Genomic DNA, 25,244 nt, shown 5'->3' with positions numbered 1-25,244 from the left:
GGACTATGCTATTCTACCCTTCTTCCAGCCTCCTTTGGGAGGAGATGGTATCCTTCCCATAAATTGCTGAATTGTCTGCCTATTCTGATGCTTGTAGCTTTTCCAAGCAGAGACATCTTGTTAATTTCACTTCTCCAGACAAGACTCTGAATAATAGCCATGAAAATTATCATAGTCTAATTATTTTCACTCCGTTGGTTGCTTTGAAAGTAATGGGCAGCAGAGGAGACCCAGGAGCTACCTGCACTTTCTGGGAGATAGCACTGTATTAACCTTCCAAACATTGATCACCTTGGCAATCATACGGGCAAGAAAGCAATATTTTGTTTTTCTAAATGAAACCTTAAACTCTGAAAAAATAGATGGCTTAGGTTCCCATATTTGCAGTGGAAAACAAGTCGATTTTCAAGCCCATATTAAATCCATTTAAAAACAATAACTGAAGGTGGCATTGTATTAAGTTCCTGGTAGATATGTGGTTTTAAAATGTGAGATTTTTTTCACAAGGGTTAACTGTGAAAGGTTTCACGACCAGTTAGCATTAACGTGGGTAGTTAACTTGACTCCACTACCAAAAGAGTAGGACCAGTGCGGACAAAAGTGGCAAAGATAAACTCGAAGTGTGATCTACAAGACTGTAGGCCAATGGCAGCGAATTTAACATTTGTAAGATACAAGTTTTACTGAATATTTTCCTCTTGTAGGATCTGATATAGCCAGTTTGACAAAAGGTGATTTTAAATCTGCTGGGTTGTCGGGAGCGTCTGCATCGCAGTACAGAGTAGGGCACTAATGTCACATTATACCCTGAATTGGAGTATAAAACCAGGCCTAGTATGAAAATATAAAATATAGAAAGCTAAAAATGTCCTATCAAACCAAGTGCATTTCTGTCTGCACTTGACTCGTAACTCAACTAACCATATGCTTGTAGTCTACTGACAATTGCCATTTAAATGTCAGTTTACAAGCAGATGTGAGAACCCTCTTTTGTACCATTAATTACAGAAAAATAAAGTTTAGTATTTAACCCCGCTGCTGCCAACTGTGAATCAGCCTAGGAGCAGATTCCTATGCAATATTAATCATCAGGGCAAATAGGATAATTGGAATGGACAAGGAGAATGTACGTGATGTGACAATGACCATGGAAGTGGTTAATAGAATATGGCATCAAAATAAAAATATGCATTGGAGCATCCTAGTGACTGTTCTTTATAATTTCATTAGATGACTCCAAGTTCTGTGGATTGGCTGGCAGTGCCTAGTTGTAGTGTGGAAATAACATACTTTGACAACAAAGAAAAGGGGGAAAGAGCCATCAGGCATGTTCTGGTCTGTTCAACACTGGAACAAGCAAAACCTGCAGAAAATCCCTGTCTGCTCCCCCAGACTTCGGCTCCTGTTAGCTGGAATGTATTTAAAATCACCCAGTAAAGATAGTAATGAATTTAATTTAGCATTCTATAGCTCAGGGGAATGTTTTGAGTCATAAAAAGTATAGTTAAGAGAAATGACCGCCAAACTCATTCTGTGCCAATGATGCATATTTATGTCATCAGTTCTTAGGCATTAGGTTTGCTTTACTACAAAGCCCATCCGTTACCACTTATGAAAATTAGATATTGTAGCTTCCCGAAAGAAGCTTTAATACTATTATTTTAATTTAAACTTGCAACCATTTGTCAAGATTTGTACAATGAAATGCACAATTTTTAAAAAGGAGGGTTACATTTTAAAACTGAATTACTAGCAGAATGGGCCACTTCTGGTTGGGACAAAGTGTTGTGTAGATTGCTTCATGTTTAAATTTATTTGCTTTTCATCCAAGGATCTCAAAGCACTTGAGTTGCATGAGTTTTGTTAAGTTAGCTGAAATAACGGAGTCCAATGTTAAATGAATTGTAAGTGCAGACAGTTTCTCTTACTTAAAAGCTGGCATGTATTCACTAGTATGTGTTCAACCAGCTACTGCAAGGCCCCCAAGCCTCTGACTGCATGGCTTAATGCACTTTTGAAGATTAAACCATGCATAATAATTCTAATGTTGTTGGAAATTTCAAGCATCAAGTGCTACAGTTTGTTAGACATCTGCATTACTTTGTTTTTAAATAATACTCAAAGGATAAATCTGTGTCCTGAGCTAATGCCTTTTGTCATTTTAGTACAGTAATTTAGAGGAGAAATGAAACTTTTGGGGGCGGTCACAGAGCAGGTGAAACATGTAGGGTTATAATATGCAGCAGGTGACTGATCTGTGCGGGCAGAAGTCATAGGGAAAAGATGTACCAATTCTGGTATAAAACAGTTTGTTTTACATGTGAGTTCATTTCACTGATCTTCACTGACGTTCATACACAAATGTGTAAGTGCATTCTTCACATTACATATCAAATACTATCCCCTCCTTCACCCCGAGCTTGTATACAAGTTCAGACTGATTGCAGCAATAACTCAGTCAAAATATTTAATACATTATATTAAGGCCTGAATGAGAATGTAAAGCTTTTCCTTGGAGGTATGAAGTAACTCTAAGTGTATGTGAACCAAATGCAAAGAGCTAGAATAAAACATGATTTTTTTTGTCAGCATGTTTATTTGCATGGTGCATTTCTGCTAAGACAATGACCTTTTTTTCCCCAAGTGTAAAAATGAATAATTACTTGTCCTTCTAAAAATGACAAAGTTTACAGAGAAATTCCTCTCCTTCTTCCAAAAAGACTAACCTCTGTGACACCGCAGAAGGGCACGAATAGCTCATTTCACTTGCTGTACATGTGCCCAAATAGTCAATTCCCCCAGAACAGACATGTCTGAAGAATATAGGGAGGAATCTTACACATTTGGCAGTTTAGACTCAAAATAAAGGTCAATGTCAAAGAATGCAAGATAAAAATGTGAAGACTGAGGACGTTATGTTAGAGCTTTAAAAATGGAACTAAAACCCTGGTTTCAAAAGATTAGATCTTCACAGTAGAATCTCCTTCCTTGGTCTTTATATACTCTAGCAGGATAAAATGACTTGTAATTTAAAAAAAAAATCAAAACCACAAATTGATTTACTCTACAGTAAACAAGCTTTTGTAGTGTGATAAGAATTTGGTTGCAGATACTATGGTGATGAGGGCCACAGAAGTACCTAGATTGTAGAGTGCAAAAATCAGCCCAATAACCTACCTTTGCTATTCTATAAAGGGTGCTAATTAAGTAAATGATCCATCAGAAAAGTTCTTACCCAGGATGTTTGTTTTGCTTCTCTCTGCCATGCCTCTTTGATATTTATAGTGCTGGCAGCAAAGAAAAACAATGAAGTCTGGAACTCTGCAGAAAGCTCATATTCTAGCAAAGAAATGCAACATACATAGTGAAACAAAAATGCGAGGTGAGGGACATACAGTACAAAAATGTTACAGGACATCTACAGAGAGAATGATGATGGAGGGGTAGGGTACTGGGATAGTAGAGAACAGAATGAAAGGTGATGTACAGAGAAACAAAAGATGAGGCCACACGGTCTTCTCTGGTCACTTACCTGACAAGCATGTTCCTACTTCTCCTTTCCTCAGCCTCTATAAATACAGTAATATTGATGTCTGAGATACCATCCCTCCACCCCCAATCCTTCAGGGCAGCAGTGTCATCTAAAATTAAATTTCATTAAAATGTTCTGGGGGAAAAAATTCTCAGAAAAGAGGGTTTTCAACTGATCAATGTGGGTCAATGAGAGAAGAAATTTGTGGCAGTCCTTTTACAAGAGAAGGGAAACTGGTCTCCCATTAAGAAAATGAATATCTTTTTATTAAAGAATCTTGGGAAAAAAATTAAAATGTGAAAACTGCAGTTCTTAGAACACTGAATACACACACTGCTTGTTTTTGAGTCTTGGAACTTTCTAAGTGGTGAAAAACTTGTATCTTTTCCTGTACATTCATAATTTTGACTCCAGTAAAATACTGGTTTTCAAGCCAACAAATGTTATCTAATGCACTGTTTTAGAATTCCATGTCTCCCTAAAGTGATCTCATCCTTTCCATTCAATTATTCTCTTCTGCTTTCTATGTTTTAGAATTAACAAGAGGTGGGCTGTAGCTCTGAAGCCAAATTTACTGAAAGGAATCAGCAGAATGCTTGTTTCTGTTGAGAAGCAAGTTGGATTTCAGAACTATAAAGTTAAAGGTAGAAAAAATCTGGTGAAATGTGCTGCCTTGCACTGCAGAGCTCTACAGGACTATTCTAACTGTAGGGGAGGCAGACTCTGCTGCTACCATTAAGTGTTTTATACAAGGCACCTTTGATGAAAAGAGAAAAACATAGTGGAAACTGTAAAGTTTTGAATTTTTAGTACATTTTCTTGGAGTATTTATATTTGAATTTGTTTTATCTTCAGATAAGAAGTTAGGATTTCCAGCATTTGTTTCCATATTAGCTAGAGGTTAGTAGTTTCAAAACTCAGACTGCATTCCCTTCTCTGCCTCAATATCCTTGTGCTACCATGGTGTGAAAAGTACTCTGATAGATTTGTTCAAATGCTACTGTCACAAGAGAGACTGCATTATTGCTGTTTCTTTGTTGAAAGCTTCTCCATAAAGACAGAATCCTTAGATGTCTACTTAGGTAAGGTTTCTCTTTTTAAAAAATGTAGATAATGTACAGCAGTGATGCAGTGACACATTATATGTAAATACAGAATGATCAGATGCCACATTTTTGGAACACATTTTGTTTTATCGCAAACTGCTTACATTTTCCATCTTTCCTGTGCCATTTACATTGATGAATTTAATTCCCAACATATATCTTCTTAATTACCCTAAAAAGAGCCATACATACTTTACTTAAAAATATCTTCTGTAAGAGGAAAGTTACCAAAAATAATGCCTAATATACTATTATGTATATATATTTTTTGTAAAATACAAACTGTCTGATCTCTTCTGGGTATTGCCTGCACTAATATGGCTATATTTTTTTTAAAAGGAAGAAAAGGGAAAATACAAATGTAGGAACAAAAAAAAAAAATCCCATTCTTTCCAAAGATACAAATATCAGTGAAAGAACACCTGAAAATTAACAAGTGCCAACAGGTAGAAATAAATACAATCTTACACGATCTTTATCCAATCATATACTGCAATGACCTTGAACTTGTTAAAATAGCTGCTACTGGCAGAAAAAGCTGTCAAGCAAAACACTGAAAAATCGGTACCATTTCCTACCCAGTAAGTGCAAAACTGAGAGACTAAATACTTTGATTTGTTTCACATGTTCTCTCTCTCTCTCCCCCTTTGCTCACAGGACTGATTGTTGCCACTCTGGCAATATGTTGGATGCCAAATCAGATTCGAAGGATCATGGCTGCCGCTCAACCTAAGCAGGACTGGACTGTGCCCTACTTCAGAGCATATATCACCCTTCTTCCCATTGCAGACACCTTCTTTTACTTCAGTTCTGTGGTAAACCCACTCCTGTACAACATCTCTTCTCAGCAGTTCCGAACTGTATTTCTACAGGTCCTCCGTTGCCATCTGACGATAGAACATGCCAACAAACAGAAACTTCTGAGAGCCAATTTGAATTCTCGAACCAGCAGTAGCCGTTTTATGCGTCCATTGATCTTCATTTCATCTAAGCGCAATTCTTCTAGAAAGGGCCCTGTTTTCTTAAGTACTTTTCAGAATGAGACCAAACCTGACGGCAGTCCACAGAAATTGAATCTTGAATCACCGGAGACCAACTTGGAAATAATGCCACTAGAGACTAATTTAGAGTCCAGTCCAATGGCTGCACAGAATGGCTTTCATGAACATGAAATGTGACTCCGTGTAAGGCAAAGTTAGATGACTAGCAATAAACATATTAATGTTTAATTAAAATAACTGAAGATCTACAAACTGAACAATCAATTATATCTTCTTTAAGTGCTGTTTCTGATAGACTTGTTTCCAATTACACAAATGGAGCATGAGTTTGTGTGCCATTTGTTTTTTAAAGTGCACACTAGAAATTCAATCAGACAACTGAATTTATTAGTTGCTGACCAAAAGAAAAAAACAGGATGAGAAAGGTGGTTCTTCGACCAAACTCTTCTTTAGCAGGATGGCAACAAAAGAACAGCAGGGTCTTGTGGGACATGGAACAAATAATGCCAGGACAAAAAAAATCCTTTAAGTTTAGCAATGCACTGACAATAAAAGAGCCAATTTTAAGAGCAAAATAGTAGTTAATATGCCTGCCTTGGGCACTGTGCCAGAATTCCCCCTCTTCTTGGGCCGGGGTCCATTGCAGAGTGGAGTATTGCAGCAGCTGATACAGACAGAGTTCATTTTCCCTGGGGAACAGAAAGACTGGTATCCAGCAGAGGCTATGAGACAGGCTGCAGAGGATGCGCAGGACTTGCGATAGAGGATTCCTGTGACACAGAACAAAAGTTACTTAGCTTGATATGAACATGCTTTTGCTGTATGCTAGAATCCTGTTTGAGTCGTCTGACAGATAGTTGGGAAATACTGGTTAAAATTTTCAAGTCAATATGGGGATTTAGCCTCATCACTTCCATAAGTTAGAATAACAGATGTGTGACTAAAATCCCTGCATTGCTATGAAAATAAAACCATTGTTTTAGATTTTTTTTAATGTTGTACAACATGCATTTTAAAGCCATACATTTTACAACCAAAAATGTAATCCCTTGGAGGAATTCCTGTTAAAAGGTTTGAAACAGAAATCTAGTCAATTTCAAAAGGCACTTGAGTTTCAGACACTTTACCGGTCTGAGTTCCCTGGCACAATTTTTGTAGCTTTAGAATTACATTTTTTTCAATGTTTTAAAAATGTCGCTCTTGCTTGTTGCTTTGTGGGGAAAAAAAATATACGAAGATGGGTAACTGACTGACATTGGGAGGGGGAAATGCCTAAACACAAAGCATTGTTCAATGCACAAGGAAAACCAACAAAGATTTCTCTAATTTTGTTCAGTTCTAGTTATTTTAGGAGAGGGTAAACACAATTTGAAGGGAAATTATCTATCTTTTTTAAAGTTGAAGGTGTTCCTTTAAAAGCCAATATCTCAAACTGTTTTTAACTGAATAAAAAGCAGTACACTCTACATTCTGATGCACACAATCCTGTATTTTAAAAATTGTATTAGGCTGTAAAATAAAATTATTACAATTCAATACTTCAAGGATCTTTCCTTTATGTGATATGACAGAAATTTGGATTTGGATAGGGCACACAATACAGCTGTGAATCCTTGGGTTTTTTTGTCCAATTTACCTGGGGGAAGGTTAGGGAGAGGAAGGGGTGGAAGTGTAGTAAATGCTTAGTAGGTGTTACATGCATTCAAGATTAATAAAAAGCTCATTCCTCTCTAGATCTAAGTAGGATTTTAAAAACTGCTTATCTCAGTAGGAGCAAAGTGAGGCCATTGATGGCTGCTTTCTAAGATACCACCCATAACCTTTTGATTTTTATGTCCTAGCTGATAGGCCAACACTGTCAGCCTGATAGGAAAGGGGATGCCCTAGCCAAAGAAAAAAAATGCCCAGAATGCACATTCAGCTGCTTACTTCTTAGTTTCTTTACTCTGAAATAACATGCCAACTAGTGTAGTGTGTTGGCTTCTAAGTCGAGTTGTTGATTAATCGCTGTTAACTCACATGTTTAACTCAAAAAAAGTAAACACTATTAAAAAAATTAATCTTAATTTATTGCAGTTTTAATCGCACTGTTAAACAATAAAATACCAACTGAAATTTATTAAATATTTTGATTTTTTCAACATTTTCATATATATTGTATTCTGTGTTGTCACTGAAATCAAAGCATACATTATTTATTACAAATATTTGCACTGTAACAATGATAAAAGAAATAGTATTTTTCAGTTCACCTCATACAGGTACTGTAAGGCAATCTTTGTCGTGAAAGTGCAATTTATAAATGTAGAATTTTTTTTGTTACATAACTGCACTCAAAAACAAAACAATGTAAATCTTCAGAGTCTACAAGTCCACTCAGTGCTACTACTTGTTCAGCCAATCGTTAAGCCAAGCAAGTTTGTTTACATTTACAGGAGATAATGCTGCCTGCTTCTTATTTACACCATCAGAAAGTGAGAGAAGACATTTGCATGACACTTCTGTAGCCGGCATTGCAAGGTCTTTACCTGTTAGATACGATAAACATCCATATGCCCCTTTGTGCTTCGGCCACCATTCCAGAGGATGTACTTCGATGCTGATAACGCTCATTAAAAAAAGTGTTAATTAAATTTATAACTGAATTCCTTGGCGGAGTGTCCCCTGCTCTGTTTTATCCACATTCTGCCATATATTTCGTTGTTATAACAGGTCTTGGATGACGACCCACCACGTTGTTCGTTTTAAGAACACGTTCACTGCAGATTTGACAAAACACAAAGAAGATACCAACCTGAGCTATCTAAAGATAGCTACAGCACTTGACCCAAGGTTTAAGAATCTGAAGTGCCTTCCAAAATCTGAAAAGGACAAGGTGTGAAGCATACTTTCAGAAGTCTTAGAAGAGCAATACTCTGATGCGGAAACTACAAGACCCGAACCATCAAAAAAGAAAATCAACCTTCTGCTGGTGGCATCTGACTCAGATAATGAAAATGAACATTCGTCGGTCAACCCTGCTTTGGATTATTGAGCTTAACCTGTCGTCAGCATGGACACATGTCCCCTGGAATGTTGGTTGAAGCATGAAGGGACATATGAATCTTTAGTGCATCTGGCATGTAAATATCATGCAAATGCCTGTTCTCCCTTTCAGATGATGCTGTAAACAAGAAGTAGGCAGCATTATCTCCTGCAAATGTAAACAAACTTGTTTATCTTAGCAACTGGCTGAACAAGAAGTAAGACTGAGTGGACTTGCAAGCTCTAAAATTTTACATTGAATGCAGTTTTTTTTGTACATAATTCTACATCTGTAAGTTCAACTTCCATGATAGAGCTTGCACTACAGTACTTGTATTAGGTGAACTGAAAAATACTATATTTTTTTACAGTGCAAATACTTGTAATCAAAAATAAAGTGAGCACTGTACACTTTGTATTGTGTTGTAATTGAAATCAGTGTATTTGAAAATGTAGAAAACATTCAAAAATACTTATATAAATGGTATTCTATTATTGTTTAACAGTGCGATTAATCACAGTTAATTTTTTAATCGCTTGACAGCTCTACTTCTAAGTTTTTTTTAATATTATGCATTAATCAGTACAACTCAAAGCACTTTATAAAGGCAAGTAAGTATCAGCATCCCCACTTTCCAGATGATGCATAGAGAGGTGAAGCGACAGAGCAGGTCAGTGACTGTCGGGGTTAGAATTCAGGTCTCCGAACTCCAGCGTTTGGTCCTATGCAGTTGACCATGCTGCTTCCCAGCACAGAAACTGAAAATTTCATAGCTGTATCTCTGGGTTGTTGCTTAGCCTTGCCCACCCAAGGCCCCCTCAGTAATACTATAATGACAGAATGCTCAATACTAAGCTTTTGTGCCAACCATAATGTACAGTTCTGAAGCATAAACCTTTATGTATAACCAAATTAGCTGACAGAAAAGCACTTAAGTGATACTTAAAGTTAAGTACGTACTTAACTATCATTGACTTGAAAAGAATTAAGTGTAGTTTTAAAATTACATACATACATCTTTAACCCTCTCTAAATCCTGCCCCCTGTGGGTGGTCACTAATAGTCGTGGGCAAGTTCCTTCTTAGGTGGGTTGAGATAAGGATAGGAGGAGTCACTAGAAGAATTATGTGCCCATGTACACCATGAATCACAGTCCAACAAGGGCTCCTTGAGGCTGAGCACAAGTTTGGAGAGGAGGCCAAGGAGGTGGGCGTGTGGCTTGTGAATAGCCAGCTATGATATGTAGGTCCACTGGCTAAATGCTATGTGGATGAGGAAGAGAGAACAGTGCACTAGTTTTATGGTCTAGTAGAGGCCTTAAGCGGTAAGAACTACTGCAGAACAAAGCCATCTTCCCCAACCTCCCCAGTGTATAGTCAATTTGGTTTATGCCCCAGGGGAAATTATTTCCAATGCTCAGCAATATTGCTTGGAGAGAAAAAGCAGTTATTGGTCTTATTTTAATCAATTCCTTGCATGTTGCCCCCAAACTGGTACTGTTCTAGTGTAGTGAAACTTTCAGAATTGATGCCAATATAAAGTTATCTACAGAAAATTCTTATCTTATTCTTATCCTGATCTTAATTAAATCAAAGACCTGCATGGAGCCAAGATTTCACCCACTATGTTGGATTCATCTTTGAATACTGATGCTGCCATGGTATCTCACCTTAAGGACAGAAGTGCGTCCTCCTTATTTTGGGTAAATGTTGTTTAAAAGGGCTTTTTTCCCCTTTCCTATACAGAGGTAGGGGAGGGATAGCTCTGGTTTGAGCACTGGCCTGCTAAACCCAGAGTTGTGAGCTCAATCACTGAGGGCGCCATTTAGGGATCTGGGGCAAAAATCTGTCTGGGGATTGGTCCTGCTTTGAGCACGGGGTTCGACTAGATGATCTCCTGAGGTCCCTTCCAACCCTGATATTCTATGATTTTATATCAAAGTTTGCATGTGGATGACCCTGGAAATAGATTATTCCTGTCCAGGAGCTCCAACAGGGTTACCCTGGTAGGTTCCTTATGCTAACACCCCAATTTCTCTCTTTTTTTTTTTTTTTAAATGTCTGGTGCTTTGTCCATGTTTATTCTCCAGCATTAGAAGGGAAAAAGCCCTGTCCCAGCCTTGCTACTTGCATGGCCATTCCTAGAGCTAATTTTCTCTAGTTCTTGAGAAATCACTGCTTTTGTATCAGCCTTAAATGAGAAAAGGTATGCTGAGTGTTTCCCATTTCTATTTTAGAAGATCAGACCTTGGTGATGAGTCCTCGCCCTCATCTGCAGGCTTTTGGCTCATCCAATCATCTATATTTAGAAGGTCATCCATGTCAAGAACATTGAATCTTGATTTTTCCCTGCCTCACTATAAGCTTCTAGAATGTTGGTAACAGCGGTGCATGATTTTGTTCTGTTTATATGTAGTTTTTCTGCTGCTGCTGAGCATTTTTTTTGACAGATGATTCTCCCCACTCCACATGATTTGCATCCACAGTGACTTACGGTTTAGGTATCTGACATGATGGAGCCTCCAAGTCATATTCCTTTGACTGAAAGACCATGTTCATTGCTGTGAACAGTTTGTTCATGCCCTCAAATGTAAGCATCCTAATTTTCACCAGGGAACTCTGAAGACCTCAATCAGGAATATCATATACACCTTCAGTCTTAACTTCAACTGCCATTAAGGGCTTTCTATCTCCAGCATGAATTCAATTGAATAATAGAATTCCTGTAAAAAGAAACACTGAATTCCTGCAGGGCAGGTGGCATTTTAAAACTCTAGCACTGTAGTTTCATGCACAGATGGAAAACATTCATGCTTAAGTAGAATGCATGATCTGACTGGCAATAAAACCTCATTGCAACATTCATCTCTTGTGGCGTCTTCGTGATTGTTTCTTCCAATTGGAAATTCCATTCCCCAATGAGTGTTTATTCCCATTTCCAGCTGCAGTAGCAGTAATCTGAATTAGACTCATATTCTTCTTTAGATAATTAAAACTGTGCAGCATTCTTATAGTTGGGTTTGTGGCAGCTCTTTGGCTTCCTTAGAACTCTCCACATCCAAGATATCTTTATAAATAAAAAAAGTAGAGATGGATCTGCGTTCAAAGGAGCTGTTACATAGAAAGCATCTGCATTTTCAAGATGACTCTAGGAGCTGTCAGGTAGCAACTCAACTTATATGGACAAAGGTTTTTGCTGTGCTTGGCAGCTGTAATCCTTCCCAAGGTACAATAAAGATAAGCAAGTAGGCTGAAAAATAGGAAAAAAAATGCTGCCAATCAAGGCGATTTACTTTCTTCTTGCTCAATTCTAATCAAATACAACTCTTATTTCCCCATACCATTTTGGTATAAGTTGGGACAAAAGTTATGAAGCCCTGAATCATAGAAATCTTAGAGATGGTTATTATAGAAGACAAGCTCATAGCTCTTTGGTCCTGAGTTCTTGAGGTAGTAGAATGAATGCAGAAGAAATGATTAGATTGTGGATTAGAGGCTAGATAACTGTCATCCTTTCTGGATTTTCCACCTCTAGAAGCCTTATTGCTTGTATATCTCAAAGCAGACTTTCCTCTGACTTCACTTTTTAGGTGGCGAAGACTGGAGATGGAAATGCTCTTTTGTCCTCCTTCACCCCTTCTGAAATTACTACTGGAAACATCTGCCTGAACAATTTCACCCCCTTGTTAATGGTGTTAAGACAATGCTGTCTTCTACCATCACAGATTTCACTGCTCAGTAATGGAGACCATTGGTTCAGATACAAATAAATCATCAATTTAATGCACCACCTATAAATGGAGTTGCCACATCTCTCGATGTGGCTCTTTTTACATTATGATAGTGGGTAAGCAGATGGCTATCCCATGTTTTTTTTTTTCCCCTTGAGATGTCATGTAAGCTGCTTGAGTTTAGAGGTCTCAGACAATTCTGGTGGTCAACTAATATTTTTACAATGTAAACAATGTTTTGATAGAAACTTAGACCATGCCAGATGGTCCAAAACAATACCCACCCCACCACTCACTGAGGAAATATATACCCTACCCCCACACATTCATTTCTCTAAGACTGTACTATATATTATACAAAAAATGACACACGAAGAACTTTCTGAAGGTTGCCATGTCAAGCACTCAAACTGGGAAATGACAAGTTTAAGGCTGCCTGTGCAACCTTGATTCATTCTCCTTGTGCCTATATGTTATGATATAATCTCTAATTACATGATCACATACTATTTTTTTCCCCACAGGATACCTGCCTCTCTTGGTGCACAGAATAAACAGGGTTCACTTAATGAGCTCAGTTCCAGTATCCACCTGCGAGTATCAAAACATGTATATAAAGTCACTCCTACCTATCACATCGCTTATCACATCTGGATTTGCTGCAAGTTTTTACCAAAAATAGACGAAGGTAAATTCTACCCTGATTTACAAAACCATACAACTCCTGGTAAGCTTTTTAAAACAAAGCTTAGAGTAGCAGATCCAGGCTGACAAGTGTACTGAACTGGTGTACATTAGGTTGAACAACCAACGTTGGAAGAGTGGAGTGTCTACTGCTGTACATCTTGTACCCTATGAAATATATCAAACCTAGACTTCAAGGAATGCAGCATTACTGAGATTTAATAATGTGTACATGTGATTTCCCAAGATCCTAATCAACAGACCATGTATAACAGGCCCAGTCGCATTTATATTTGGTTGGAACAAATTCCTAATAAATTTTCAATAAGTCCCTTTACTCTTGTCCTAACCCGCCCCCCACACTTTTGAATATGCACCTGCTTTCTACAAAGGCAGATGTGGAAGGAGCACCAGCCCCGATGTATTCTTGTATATTACCCATCTCTTAGGCCCAGAACTATATAGGTATTTAACCATTGCAATGCTTAGCATTTGAAAACCACATGATCTCCGGAGCCCGTGTTAGGTGCCTAGATGCCCAATAGAGGGCATAGGGAGAGACGGGCACCTGAAAATGGGATCCACAAAAGCCAGCATGCTAGGTGGAAAGCTGCTTATGGTAGTCAATATTAAATGCAAATGAGAACGTGTTGCCTAAGTGGCCATTCTCTCACAGTGCTAGACAGCTCCCAGACTTATATGCCTACCTCTGCTTGCAAGCAAAGCTGGGAACTCTCTCCTGGAACCAGGAGACTGAGGCAGGTGTCTAAGTCTAGTGCTCAAAAAAAAAAAAAAAAAAAAAAAAAAAAAAGTAGGTGCCTGACACCACATAAAACAGAAGGGAAAGGAGGTGGACTCTACTGGGATAAAGATTATAAGAGTTAGGGGACTTAGCCGGGATGCAGCAGACCAGGGGTTGGCAACCTTCGGCATGCAGCCCATCAGGGTAATCCGTTGACGGGCCGTGAGACATTTTATTTACATTGACCATCCGCAAGCACGGTCCCCTGCAGCTCACCATTCCTGGTCCATGGGAGCTGGCCACTGCTTCCCGCAGCTCCCATTGGTTGGGAGCTGTGTGTGGGGGGAGTGAGGGGTGGGGAGGGTCACTGTAAACAAAATGTCTCGTGGCCTGCTAGTGAATTACCCGGATGGGCCGCGTGCTGAAGGTTGCCGACCATGCAGCAGAGTATAGTTCAATTCCCCTCTATGCCTGATGAGACGAAGGGCTTTGAACAGGATTTTCCCCACATCTCAGACCACTGCACTGTAGAGTCAGTCACTCTCATACATCTTCTGGTCCAATTAGTATTTAAGTAAAGTGGAATTGCTACAATAAGGAAGATTGAGAGAGCGCCCCATCAGAATATCCCATTGTCCAGTACTCTAACCACTGGGCTAAAGGTTATAAGGGAGGTGCCTGCTGCCTCTGCCTCCCCCCCCCCCCCTTTTGTGTGGAGGGAGGCATGCGCTTTACCCTGCAGAAATGCTAGGGAGTGGGATCATGCTGGGGAACAGGCATGACATATGCACCCAGCTGCCTGTCTGAGGCAGTACTGTGCATGTGCAGACATAGGAATTTAGGAGCCATGGGGACTTTTACAGCAAAATGTAGAGTCCTACAGAGTTAGGTGGCAGTTGAATAGGGAGAGAGCACAGTGGTGCCTAAAAATGGGAGTGAGATTCAAAGGCCCTTCATAGCGCTGGTCCTCAGGGTCTGTCTTTATGTCTAAAACAGTGTCAGGAGCCCTGGGTTCAAAACTGTTTAGTGTGGTTAGCATTGCATGTCTCTGGTTTTGCTTTAGGTTTATAGTTGGACCCTTAAACTATAAACACTTTGAGACAGGAAATCTTATTTGTGCCACACTATACAATGCTGCATACAGCTAAGGGCTGGTCTATACTAGGAACTTACAGTGGTATGCCAACCTACCCATCAGTGCACACTGTACTAGGTTCATGGATGAACTCTTCCATCAACCCAGCTACTCATCAGCGTAGGCAGCATTTATACTCAAGCACTACAGCGGCACAGCGGTTGTAGTGTAGACTTAGCCCGTAGATAGTCATTTAGCGTTTTCCAGGTCCAACAAAACAATAAACCGTGGAGGGGAAAACCCATTCAAACAAACCTCTGCATACAGCAATGTTGCATGTACCATTCATATAGTAGCCTATGAGCTAGTTGGGGGTTTTGGCAATCAGGGCGTGCCCCATGTGGTAATGCAATCTCCTTACGGTCCCTGTCCTTTCATGTAGCAATGGGAATTTCCACAGGGAGGCTATTTCATGCCCAATACACATTTTAGCCTGTACAACTACAGTGCATAAATTGGACTGTCTCCCCTATCACTGAAATAAATGAATGCCTATTGTACCACAGTAGCTGCACAATCATATTTTATGACTATGAGTAAAGATTCTACTATTCTTGCCTCAAAATAAGGTAAGGTAAGCAAAGCATGTCTACCCTAAGGACTTCTTTACTGCATATGCTGCAGATGAAGCACACAACAAGCAACACAGAGCAAAAAATATGGTATATTCCAGCTCTGTGAAGGCATTTTTTTTAGTACCCGTATTCTATTAAAAACAAACTGTCAAATACAAACCAGCAAAACAAAAGGTACTTAGCATCTGCAGGCATACAGAAGGAAGGTTTCTATGTCTTGTTCTTTGCTATATCACTAGTTTCTATGGGCCTTTAATGTACCTTTCTTATATTTATTTGTCTGGCACTGCCCAAAATATGCTAGTGCTTTCGATACATAATAGATGGCAAGGCCCCCGCCTAAAGAGCTTATGGCAGAACAGATCAGCCATAGCATTAAGAAAAGCTCACACAGAATAACAGAAAATAGCAACAGGGCAACCAAAAATTGAGACCCATTTAAGTATAGATGACCAGTTCTAACACTGAATTTAAAACAATCCACCAATGCACAGCAGTCTGACAGCACAACTGGGCCCAAACGTGTGTTCATTTTAGTTTACTGAATAGCAATTATTGAGAAGGGTTTCAAGAAACAAAGTGTTAGCTTCACAAAGGGGATTAAGTAAAGCAATTCCTAACTCTCAGGTGCGCTGATACCAGTGGAATTCACAAACCCTGAGTTAGGGGCCCACATGCCCTCTACACTGTGTGGGGAGAATTAGACACCTCAAAATGGGGTCCCCAAAACACAGCATGCTGAGCTGGGAGTTGTCTAAACTAGCCAATAGAGTGAGAGGGAGAGCCCACTGTTGGTAGCAAATGCCAAGGAGAGCGGTGTGTCATGAGCCCTGCCCCTCAAAGGGAACTAGATGCCTAAATCTGGGTTGAAAGCTCATTAGCCAAGTGATTAGGACACTCATTTGGGATGTAAGTAAGGATTCCAGAATTGGACCCTATGAATGTATTAAGAAGCAAGTATAACCATTAAAATTAGATTCTTAGGTAGCATAGTGTAGTAATAAAAACTACATCCATTATCTTAGTGTTTTCTTCCTAAGGGCTTGTATGACTTGAGTGTTAATTTGGATTAAGGCAGGCTATGAATTTAAAGTGCAATAGCTATTTCTGAACAACTTCGTGTGTGGACACTCATTTCAGACTTATTCTTTACTGCGTCTGAATGACTCCTGGGGTAGACAAGCCTAAATAGTTTTTCATATACAATTTCAATTTATGCTTAGAATGATTGCAGCAACTATTTGAAAAAATTGTTTTATTCAAGGCCTTGATTTTTAAATCGTTTGTGCAAATACAGTAATAACAGGTGGTTTTGAGCAACACGTCTTTTTAAAAAAGATGCTTGTCTACCTGCTTTCTGACCTCTCTGCCATGACCATGTCTTCTAGAACTGAAAATGTTCTTAGATGAAAACAGGATAATTGCTGGATACAGTGAATAAGGGACTGAATTACTGTGATTTATTTTACAATATTGAAGAACATGGCATCAAATCATGCCTTCCAATTATGGCACTGGAAGTCTAAAGCAAAACCGGCTTGTTAATATTGTGTTAAATAATGACCCAGGAAAATCCATCCTATTGCTTCCAGCTTCACAAAGCACAAGTGAGGCATTAAATTACTAAAAAATATGCATTGATTAGCAAAGTCTAAGAGCAGCACCTGGTTTTTCTGTATTACCAGACAGACCTTTTTCAGTAGATTACAAACAACTGCATTCCAGTCAAACCTCAGCTTTCATTTTCCAGTCTTAACCTTTTATTTTCTGCTGTTGTATCTATTTCTGCTTTACAATTTACTGTACACTGGCAGCCAAGTAGTAAATTGTACAACTTTTCAAGTACAGTTGGCTTGTGCAGTCGTCATCTGTCCTTTCTTTCTACATGGTAGGGAAGCATCATGGATATTGAGATCAAAATGTACTCTAGTTTCCAGTATTAGAGATTAACTCAGGCTTCTTACCTTTCAGGATCAGAGTTTAGTATTTTACTTGCAAGTGTTGATTATAGTACTAATCCCTGGAAATTAGGAAGCCATAGTCCTTATGCTATTTTGAGTGTTAAATGGCCCCAATCTTGCAAACATTTTTACATAAATAACTTTATGCATGTGAATAGTCCACATATTTTTCAAGAGCCTTATTGAGTTTGGTGTGTCTATTTGCATGTGTACAGCTATTTGCCAATATACATATTTACAGGACTGGGACTAATGTCGTCAGCTCTTTCAAGTTTAACCCAGAAACCTACATTCAGGTGTTGCTGGATAAATAAAGAAGGACCTAATTTATGAGTATTTTGTGGTTTAAAATATGTATTTATGGTTTTAATCTAAATATATATTTTGCTATTGATTTTGGATCCTGCTGTCCTGGACTTCAATGTGAGCAGGATAAGGCCACGGTTTGGGGGTTTTACATTGAGAGTGTCACTGGTAACGCTACCATTAGAATGCTGCATACTATGGATGCTGCATTTGTGATTACTCTCAGTTTTGCCAGTGGATGCCCTGCTATAAAATGAAAATAACTACACTGTTGTCATTAAATATACTTGCTTGTGTTTTGCTCCCCGGGAGTTAAAAGAAAAATCTGGGCAGGTCACTGGAAATTGTTTTTGAAATTCAGATTCATTTATATGTGAAATGTGGGGCACAATATGGTACTCTGAAGAGACAGAATACAGAGATACCAGCCTATGGGCACCATATCCTATCATTGTACATATTTTTCAGACAAGCCCAGAAATAGAAAAACATAAAAAGCTATTGCCCATGACCTGTGAGAAATGAAATGAACTGGACCAGATATCACAACTTCCTTAAAATAATACAACACTTCATCACGTTTGCATTTGGATCCTTTTCATGGTTTTCAAGTAATAAACTACTTGAAGTCCACAACTAGCTCAGTCATTACTTTACTGTATTTAAAACACACACAAAAAACAATTTATTATACTCTCCATGGTTTCACCTTATCTAATGCACTTAATTCAGTTTATCTCCTGCTTGCTTTGTAGTGTTGTAGGCAACTGAAAAATAGAAAGCAATTTATTAATAAGAGAACATGCCCTACAGCTTTGGCATCTGAAAACAGTTTCTGAATGGTAATATATCCAGATCTCAAAGTTTACAGCATATAGTGAAAGTTAATGACATATACTATAATTCTTTTATTCATATTCAAACTTTTATTCACACCCCCAACAAAAAGGATCTAGGTGCCATGGATCCTGGTTACTATGCTTCGATTCTGCTGAGCATCAAACAGTGCAGAACAAGATGCCATTTGCTAACAATGTCATGTGCTAAGTTAATTTATACATTTGAAAAATACTAATAAAATATATTGTGCTAAGTGTTAGCTTAGTTTTGAAAATGATCAAAATAGATATGTGCATCTCTTCATTCCCCTCCTTATTTTCAATGCCACTGAGTTATTAAAACAAAAGACCATAATCACTTTTGACATTTTTTTAAGAAAACACACCCTGAAATCACTGTATGAATTGGTACATATTCCTTTCTGTAAATTTTTAAGTGATAAAGATGAAGTTAAAGATTATAGCTATTACCTATAAAACCTTAATGTCTAGAGAGATTCTGAAGATGTTAAACTTTGTTGGCTATTATAATCTTTTGTCAATAAATGTACACAGGGCACACTCTCCCCTTGATGCCAATGTGTAACTGCTCCTTGAGTCAATGGGAGTTATGCATGTGCAGGACAGGAGTATATACTTGTGTAGCCCTTAAGAACACATATATGGTGCAACTTGAATGTGGCAGCACAGAAATCAGAGGTGAAGATGTTAATGTAGGACTAGTTGTTGTAGAACTTTAACATCAGATTCCCTCTGCTTGATAAAAGGAGGGACTTGGAAATCAGTATCATGAAGAGCCTTAGAAACAGCAATTAAAATTCACCAGTGAAATGATTATCGTGTTTCTAGGCACTACTTTAAGTGTACAATTACAGTAATTGCTTTAATTATATTGCAGTATTCTATACAACTGCATGCATGGAAAATGCCACTGTAATTTTTTTTTTTTTTAATGAAGAGAACCTTTTATTGCAGGTGTATTGAATTGATGAGGTTGTAGGTGACTTCATTTACAGGGAAACTTTATAACTAACCTAAATTTCTCTAGATAGCAAGATGGGATTTTAGAAACATTTTTTTTTCTAATGCAGATACTAGGTGAATGGTGTAACAGAAACAGTGAAAATTAGATTTAAAAGCTACATAACTAAGAGGTAGCAAGAGCATGAAGCCTTGTTTAAAAATTCAATAGCCTGTTATAGCAACCGTAACTCCTCGCTTAATGTTGTAGTTATGTTCCTGAAAAATGCAACTTTAAGCGAAACGATGTTAAGCGAATCCAATTTCCCCATAAGAATTAATGTAAATGGGGGGGTTAGGTTCCAGGGAAATTTTTTTCACCAGACAAAAAACTATGTATTATATAGATATACACACAGTATATATTTTAAACAAACAATTTAATACTGTTCACACCTATGATGATTGTGAAGCTTGGCTGAGATGGTGAAGTTAGAGTAAGGTGACCAGATGTTCCAATTTTATAGGGATGGTCCCGATTTTTGGGTCTTTTTCTTATATAGGCTCCTATTACCCTCCACCCCCTGTCCCAATTTTTCACATTTGCTGTCTGGTCACCCTAAGTTAGAAGGTGGAAGAGGGAGGGATATTTCCCAGGGAATGCCTTACTGCTAAATGATGAAGTAGCACTCAGCTGAGCCCTCCAGGGTTAACACATTGTTAATGTAGCCTCTCACACAAGGCAGCACAAACAGGAGGGAGGGGAGACAGCATAGCAGATGGAGACAGACACACACCTTGTGTGTGGGGCAGAGAGATGCACACTGCCCCTTTAAGTAAGCTGACCCACTCTTAAGTGCATTGTCTTTTTAAGTGGATCAGAAAGTTGAGACAGCAGCTGCTGCCCCAGGCGCTCTCTCTCTCCCTCCCTCTGTGACCCTCCCTCCTCTATATGGAGAAGGGGTAAGTGAGGTGCAGGAGCAGGAGGGAGGAGGACACACTCTGCACAGCAAACAGGAGTCTCTGGAAGCAGCTCCAAGGCAGAGGGCAGGAGCAGCACATGACAGTATGAGGAGGGACAACTGACCTGCCTGGCAACTGATAGCCTGCTGGGCGGCTGCAGCACAGGGAACTTAGGGAGAGGGGAGCTGATAGGGAGGCTGCCAGTCCACCTTGGTTACAAGCCCCTACCAGCTAGCTGCAACGGGCTGCTCTTCCTGCAAGCAGTGGACAAAGCAGGTGGCTGCCAAACCTTAGAAGGGAGCATTTCACAACTTTAAATGAGCATGTTCCCTAACTGACCAGCAACGTAACAACGAAACAATGTTAACCGGGACGACTTTAAGTGAGGAGTTACTGTACTGAGCATTGAGATGGTCTAAGAATTTTACATTTTTCAACTCTTTCCTTTGATATTTCTCCCCTCACAGTTGGTTTCCTTCTACACCGTTCATTTTCTGGATTTATTCTATTTTTAAAAACATCATTATTTATAGTGATAAGAAATTGCCTTGTACCACATCTTGATGTTGGTTTTACTGTTTTCTCCATTTGGAGATTGAGTGGGTTCTGTATTTGCTGCATTTCTGTATCTCTTTGCAGACTACGGGCCTGATCCAAAGCCCATCAAAGTCAGTGGAAAGATCAACTCCCCTTAGATTCAGTGGGTTTTGCATCAAGCCCTATGTGGTCAGGTCACTCCTCACCAATAGAAGAAAAGTTGTATTTCTTAGAATTTCTTTTATTTATATATAATAAACACATGAATAGCCAAAACATTACATTCTGTCCAAAGGAGAGAAGTGTGCATTAGGTTTCTTTCTTCTTGTATTCACTTTCACTTTGAAAAGCAGCAGCTTTGAAGATTCAGTGCTCAAAATCAGTTAAAAAAAAAATCAGTTAGCAATGTTTTCCTGAAATAGTTGCAAATGGAATTAATATCATGAAGAATGCTTCTCATTCATCAAACTTTTCATCTGTGTAATCTGCTTGCAAACATCAGCTGCTTCTTCAGCTGGAAGGCTAACCTTAAAAACCTATCCCTTATGTTAGTTTCTATGGCACCAAAAGTATTTGATATGGGCTCCAGTGCCTCCTCCAGAGCTCACAGTTCTTCCCTATAAAGAAGAGAAGCATTGATGCTTTTTAAAGACTAGGTTAACTAATTAGCTGGCAAAGTGCATTCCCTGTAGAGAAATATGGCTCTTTTGCATCTCCCACTGGAAGCCATCTCCCATTACCACCTAAAACTTAGTCTTGCAAAATGCATAAATAACGGTACTGAAACATGGAACATTTTTGTCATTTACTTCATGAAGTCTCCAAATCTGTACATTTTGGATGGGTTCTATTGCAATATAAACTGATAAGAGTACATGTGTGTTGGGGAGTGGGCGGGAGAAGAGGGTATATTCGTTCAGTATAGACACCCATCTAGGTACATGCTTAACTGCTTCTCCCACCCAAATACTTTCCACTTTTATTATTATTGTTTTAATTAGGAAATAGAGCTAATTTGTAACATTAGTGGACACATCTTATTGGTACTGCTTATGTTGATCTGATTTAAATATGCATGATTGCAATATCTGGATTCATCAGTCTTTTGAAAATCCAAGGTATTTGTAATTGTGCTTTTTTAACTTGGATTTTTGTAAAATTTCATATTTTACTTAGGATTGTTAGAATGTCTTGTCTAGGGATGAAATACATTTCATAAAACTGGTTCTATAACCAAATTCTGAGAATGCTTAGATTGAGTAGAGTAAGGTTTTAAATATAGCTTAAGCCTCATTTTACCTTAATTAAATAGGAGTGGTTTGTCTTGACTAAAGTAAGGCTTAAGCAAGTATTTACAATATAAATGAACAAAGCTTCTTAGAATTGCAATTCTCCTTTGTTTTATCAATGAGAGAGCTTAGTACAGAAATAAAATTGAACCACTGAACTGTCATTGTTAAACTTAATGAGCATTAATAAATATGTAAGAAAATAACCCTTGCCTACACGCTTATGACTAAAATGTATACAAGCATGTAAATCAGTGACTCCCTTGACAGCAAAATAGACAACTAGATTAATGTATGTTGCAAAGGATGGGCGACTAGGTCTATTAGGTTACTAATTCAGACCATGAACTTTATCTCAATATACTGCATTTAACTTTTAAATAAGGTTTAGGAGAACATGCAACATTTTGCTTACTAACTGCTATATTTTACTAAAGGCAGAAACTGGATAGTCTATAAAAATTAAATTATACTCCTTTTACAGTATCTAGTCAAGAGGAAAAAACTAATTACAAGATTATACTGACAAGTAAATGCAAATGCACATTCTTTATATACTGGGTTAAATATTCAAACTCAAATATTATTATAAAATGAAAATCAATATTTGAAATACATTTCAGTTTTCAATGATAAGCACCTAAAACTGAGTTTTAAAATGACCTGATAAAATAAAAGTTGAATTATTAAATGAAATTTGTGAGAATGAGACATTATTTTAAACATTTAAATAACAAGAAAAAAAAAACAAACCAATAAGAGATGATTAACTGAATCCTCCTTGCTTTACTCCCAGTCTTTTCTAGAACTGACTGAGAAGCTTAACCTGTACTGCAAATCTCACTCAATTTAAATAATTAGGTTAAAAATTAAAATTTATTTCTTCACAGGAACTTATAACTCTCTAACTTAAAATGAATAGAAGCTACATTTACAGAACAAAGCCAAATAAGAATGAACTGTAGTCTGCTATACACTGCATGACAGGTATCTATGGGAAAATTCAAACCTCAGTCGAGAGACTTTCATTATAGGCAATGTAATATTGCCCAGGTAAAAGAATAGAAAGAACATTTCATAAAAATGTTTCTCTACCTTTATTTAATCTATTGCAAACCAGTTTCTTTGTAGTGGTGAAAATAAGTTTATGCAGCCATATCATTCATATTTTCAATTTAACATAGTCACACAAGCTTGATCAGCCAGTTTGCAAACTCAGTTGTTAATCTGATGTTTTTAATCTGAACCAGTCGTCCGTACCTACTATGTGAATGGCTTACACTTAAATCTTTTGGATACCTATACACTCAAGCAAACTATTCCTTGCGTAAGGCGGACTGACTGCAAACATTTCTTTGTCTAACATTCAGCTGAAGACAAGATTACAGATGTTTGTTTGGAGGCAGTTATAGTTTGAAATTGTACATTGGAATCAGGGTGACCAGATGTCCTGATTTTATAGGGACAGTCCCAATATTTGGGCTTTTTCTTATATAGGCTCCTATTAGCCCCCTCCCCCCTCTTCCCAATTTTTCACACTTGCTGTCTGGTCAGCCTAATTGGAATAAAAATGTTGTGGCAAGGGAAGAGGACAAGAGGAAATAAAGTGGCAAAAGGTAAATGAGGATAGTTTACATGTTTTACTGGCAGGGATCTGTATTTGACTATATAGGATTTGTACAGCACTTCAAACTCCTCCACATCATCCATTCAAAACTATTTAAAAGCTTATAGAATATTTGGGGTGCATGTGGCATAGCTTTCAAACTGCATTTCAAATATTTGTCTAAAATTATGCATAGGTTCAAAGCAACTCACAATCCGTAACTTTCTCAAACCTCTACTACCTTCTCTAAGTAAATACTCCTTTCTTGAAAGAAGATACTCATGTTTGAAGCAAAGAGAAAAACGTGTTTTTATCCAAAATATGTTCACATTTTCAAGTTGAGTTCTCTTATTGAATGGCGACTAATCTTCCCTTAAGTATATATCTTTTTCTTTCTGTTCAGAACAAGTTCCAATAACTTTACAAAGTAGCTAGAAGTGCAGTACTATGTGTATGGTGTTACCTGCATTGAGAAGAATGCCAACAATGCATTCTCTATTTACTAAAGAGGCAATTTTACCACTTTCTCATGGTTTGGAGGGCATTAATCTATGGTTAGCTGTAAAATCAGAGTTGCTTATACATACCTTGGTAAGTAGCATTTAGATCTGTGGAAGATTTTAAGAGTATTAATCACTTTTGTTTATGTGGAAACTATTTTACATTTCAAGACCTGTAGCTATACTTACATTTCCCATTAACAGAGGGAATCAGGTATTGTTGGAAGGAGACAGGCTGCAGCTTTATTTACATAAACATCAAAACAGTCCTATATAATATTCTTAATCAACAGGCATGTATTAATTGTTGCCCTCAGCTGTGAGACACTATGTCCATCCAAGATCCTTTCCGTCCAAATGAGTGGTACCTGAAGACTTACTCTGTCAGACCTTATCCTCTGAACCCACCGAACCGAACTGAACTCCACCGTATGAGGATCATCCTTTCCTCATTACTCAGCCCACTTATTTATGATTACCTGTATGAGTGATATACTCCCATCTATATACATCTTCTGGATTCCTGCTTTTTGTAGACGGGTTTCTCAACCTGAACCACCACTCCTCAGTGTGCATGTCATATCTAATTAGAGGAACGCCTGAGAGCCAGTACTATCCTAGCTCTCTCTCGCCCTACAAACATCACAGCTAGAGGCTATGATAGCAGCAGGCAGCTATATGAAATAGCAACCAGACAAACACTCTTCCTCTATCAGAGTGCCCAATCCAAAAGTCTCTTATAAAGCTGGAACT

At 38.1% G+C, this 25,244-nt stretch overlaps 2 protein-coding genes across 8 annotated transcripts in view; one reads left to right on the top strand and one right to left on the bottom strand.

Annotated features, from left to right (window-relative positions):
- Nucleotides 1-5,828, top strand: part of GPR39 (G protein-coupled receptor 39) — a 123,424-nt gene extending 117,596 nt beyond the window's left edge. Inside the window, exon 2 of the mRNA XM_030580776.1 lies at nucleotides 5,296-5,828. Within this exon, the coding sequence (XP_030436636.1) occupies nucleotides 5,296-5,816 (521 nt within the window). The 3' untranslated portion in view covers nucleotides 5,817-5,828. The remainder of the gene's footprint in view (nucleotides 1-5,295) is intronic.
- Nucleotides 1-25,244, bottom strand: part of LYPD1 (LY6/PLAUR domain containing 1) — a 68,345-nt gene that overhangs the window by 40,705 nt on the left and 2,396 nt on the right. For 2 of the 7 annotated variants that reach the window (XM_030580778.1, XM_030580783.1), the window contains exon 3: nucleotides 6,146-6,409. The exons of the other annotated variants lie outside the window; for them this stretch is intronic. In XM_030580778.1, coding sequence (XP_030436638.1) covers nucleotides 6,171-6,409 — 239 coding nt within the window. In that variant the 3' untranslated portion in view covers nucleotides 6,146-6,170. Of the gene's footprint in view, nucleotides 1-6,145; nucleotides 6,410-25,244 lie in introns of those variants that run through there. 7 annotated transcript variants of the gene reach the window in all.

The sequence above is a fragment of the Gopherus evgoodei genome, chromosome 11, assembly GCF_007399415.2.
Source record: "Gopherus evgoodei ecotype Sinaloan lineage chromosome 11, rGopEvg1_v1.p, whole genome shotgun sequence".
In the NCBI taxonomy this organism is placed as follows: domain Eukaryota; kingdom Metazoa; phylum Chordata; order Testudines; family Testudinidae; genus Gopherus; species Gopherus evgoodei.
This window is presented reverse-complemented; position numbering and strand designations above follow the sequence as displayed.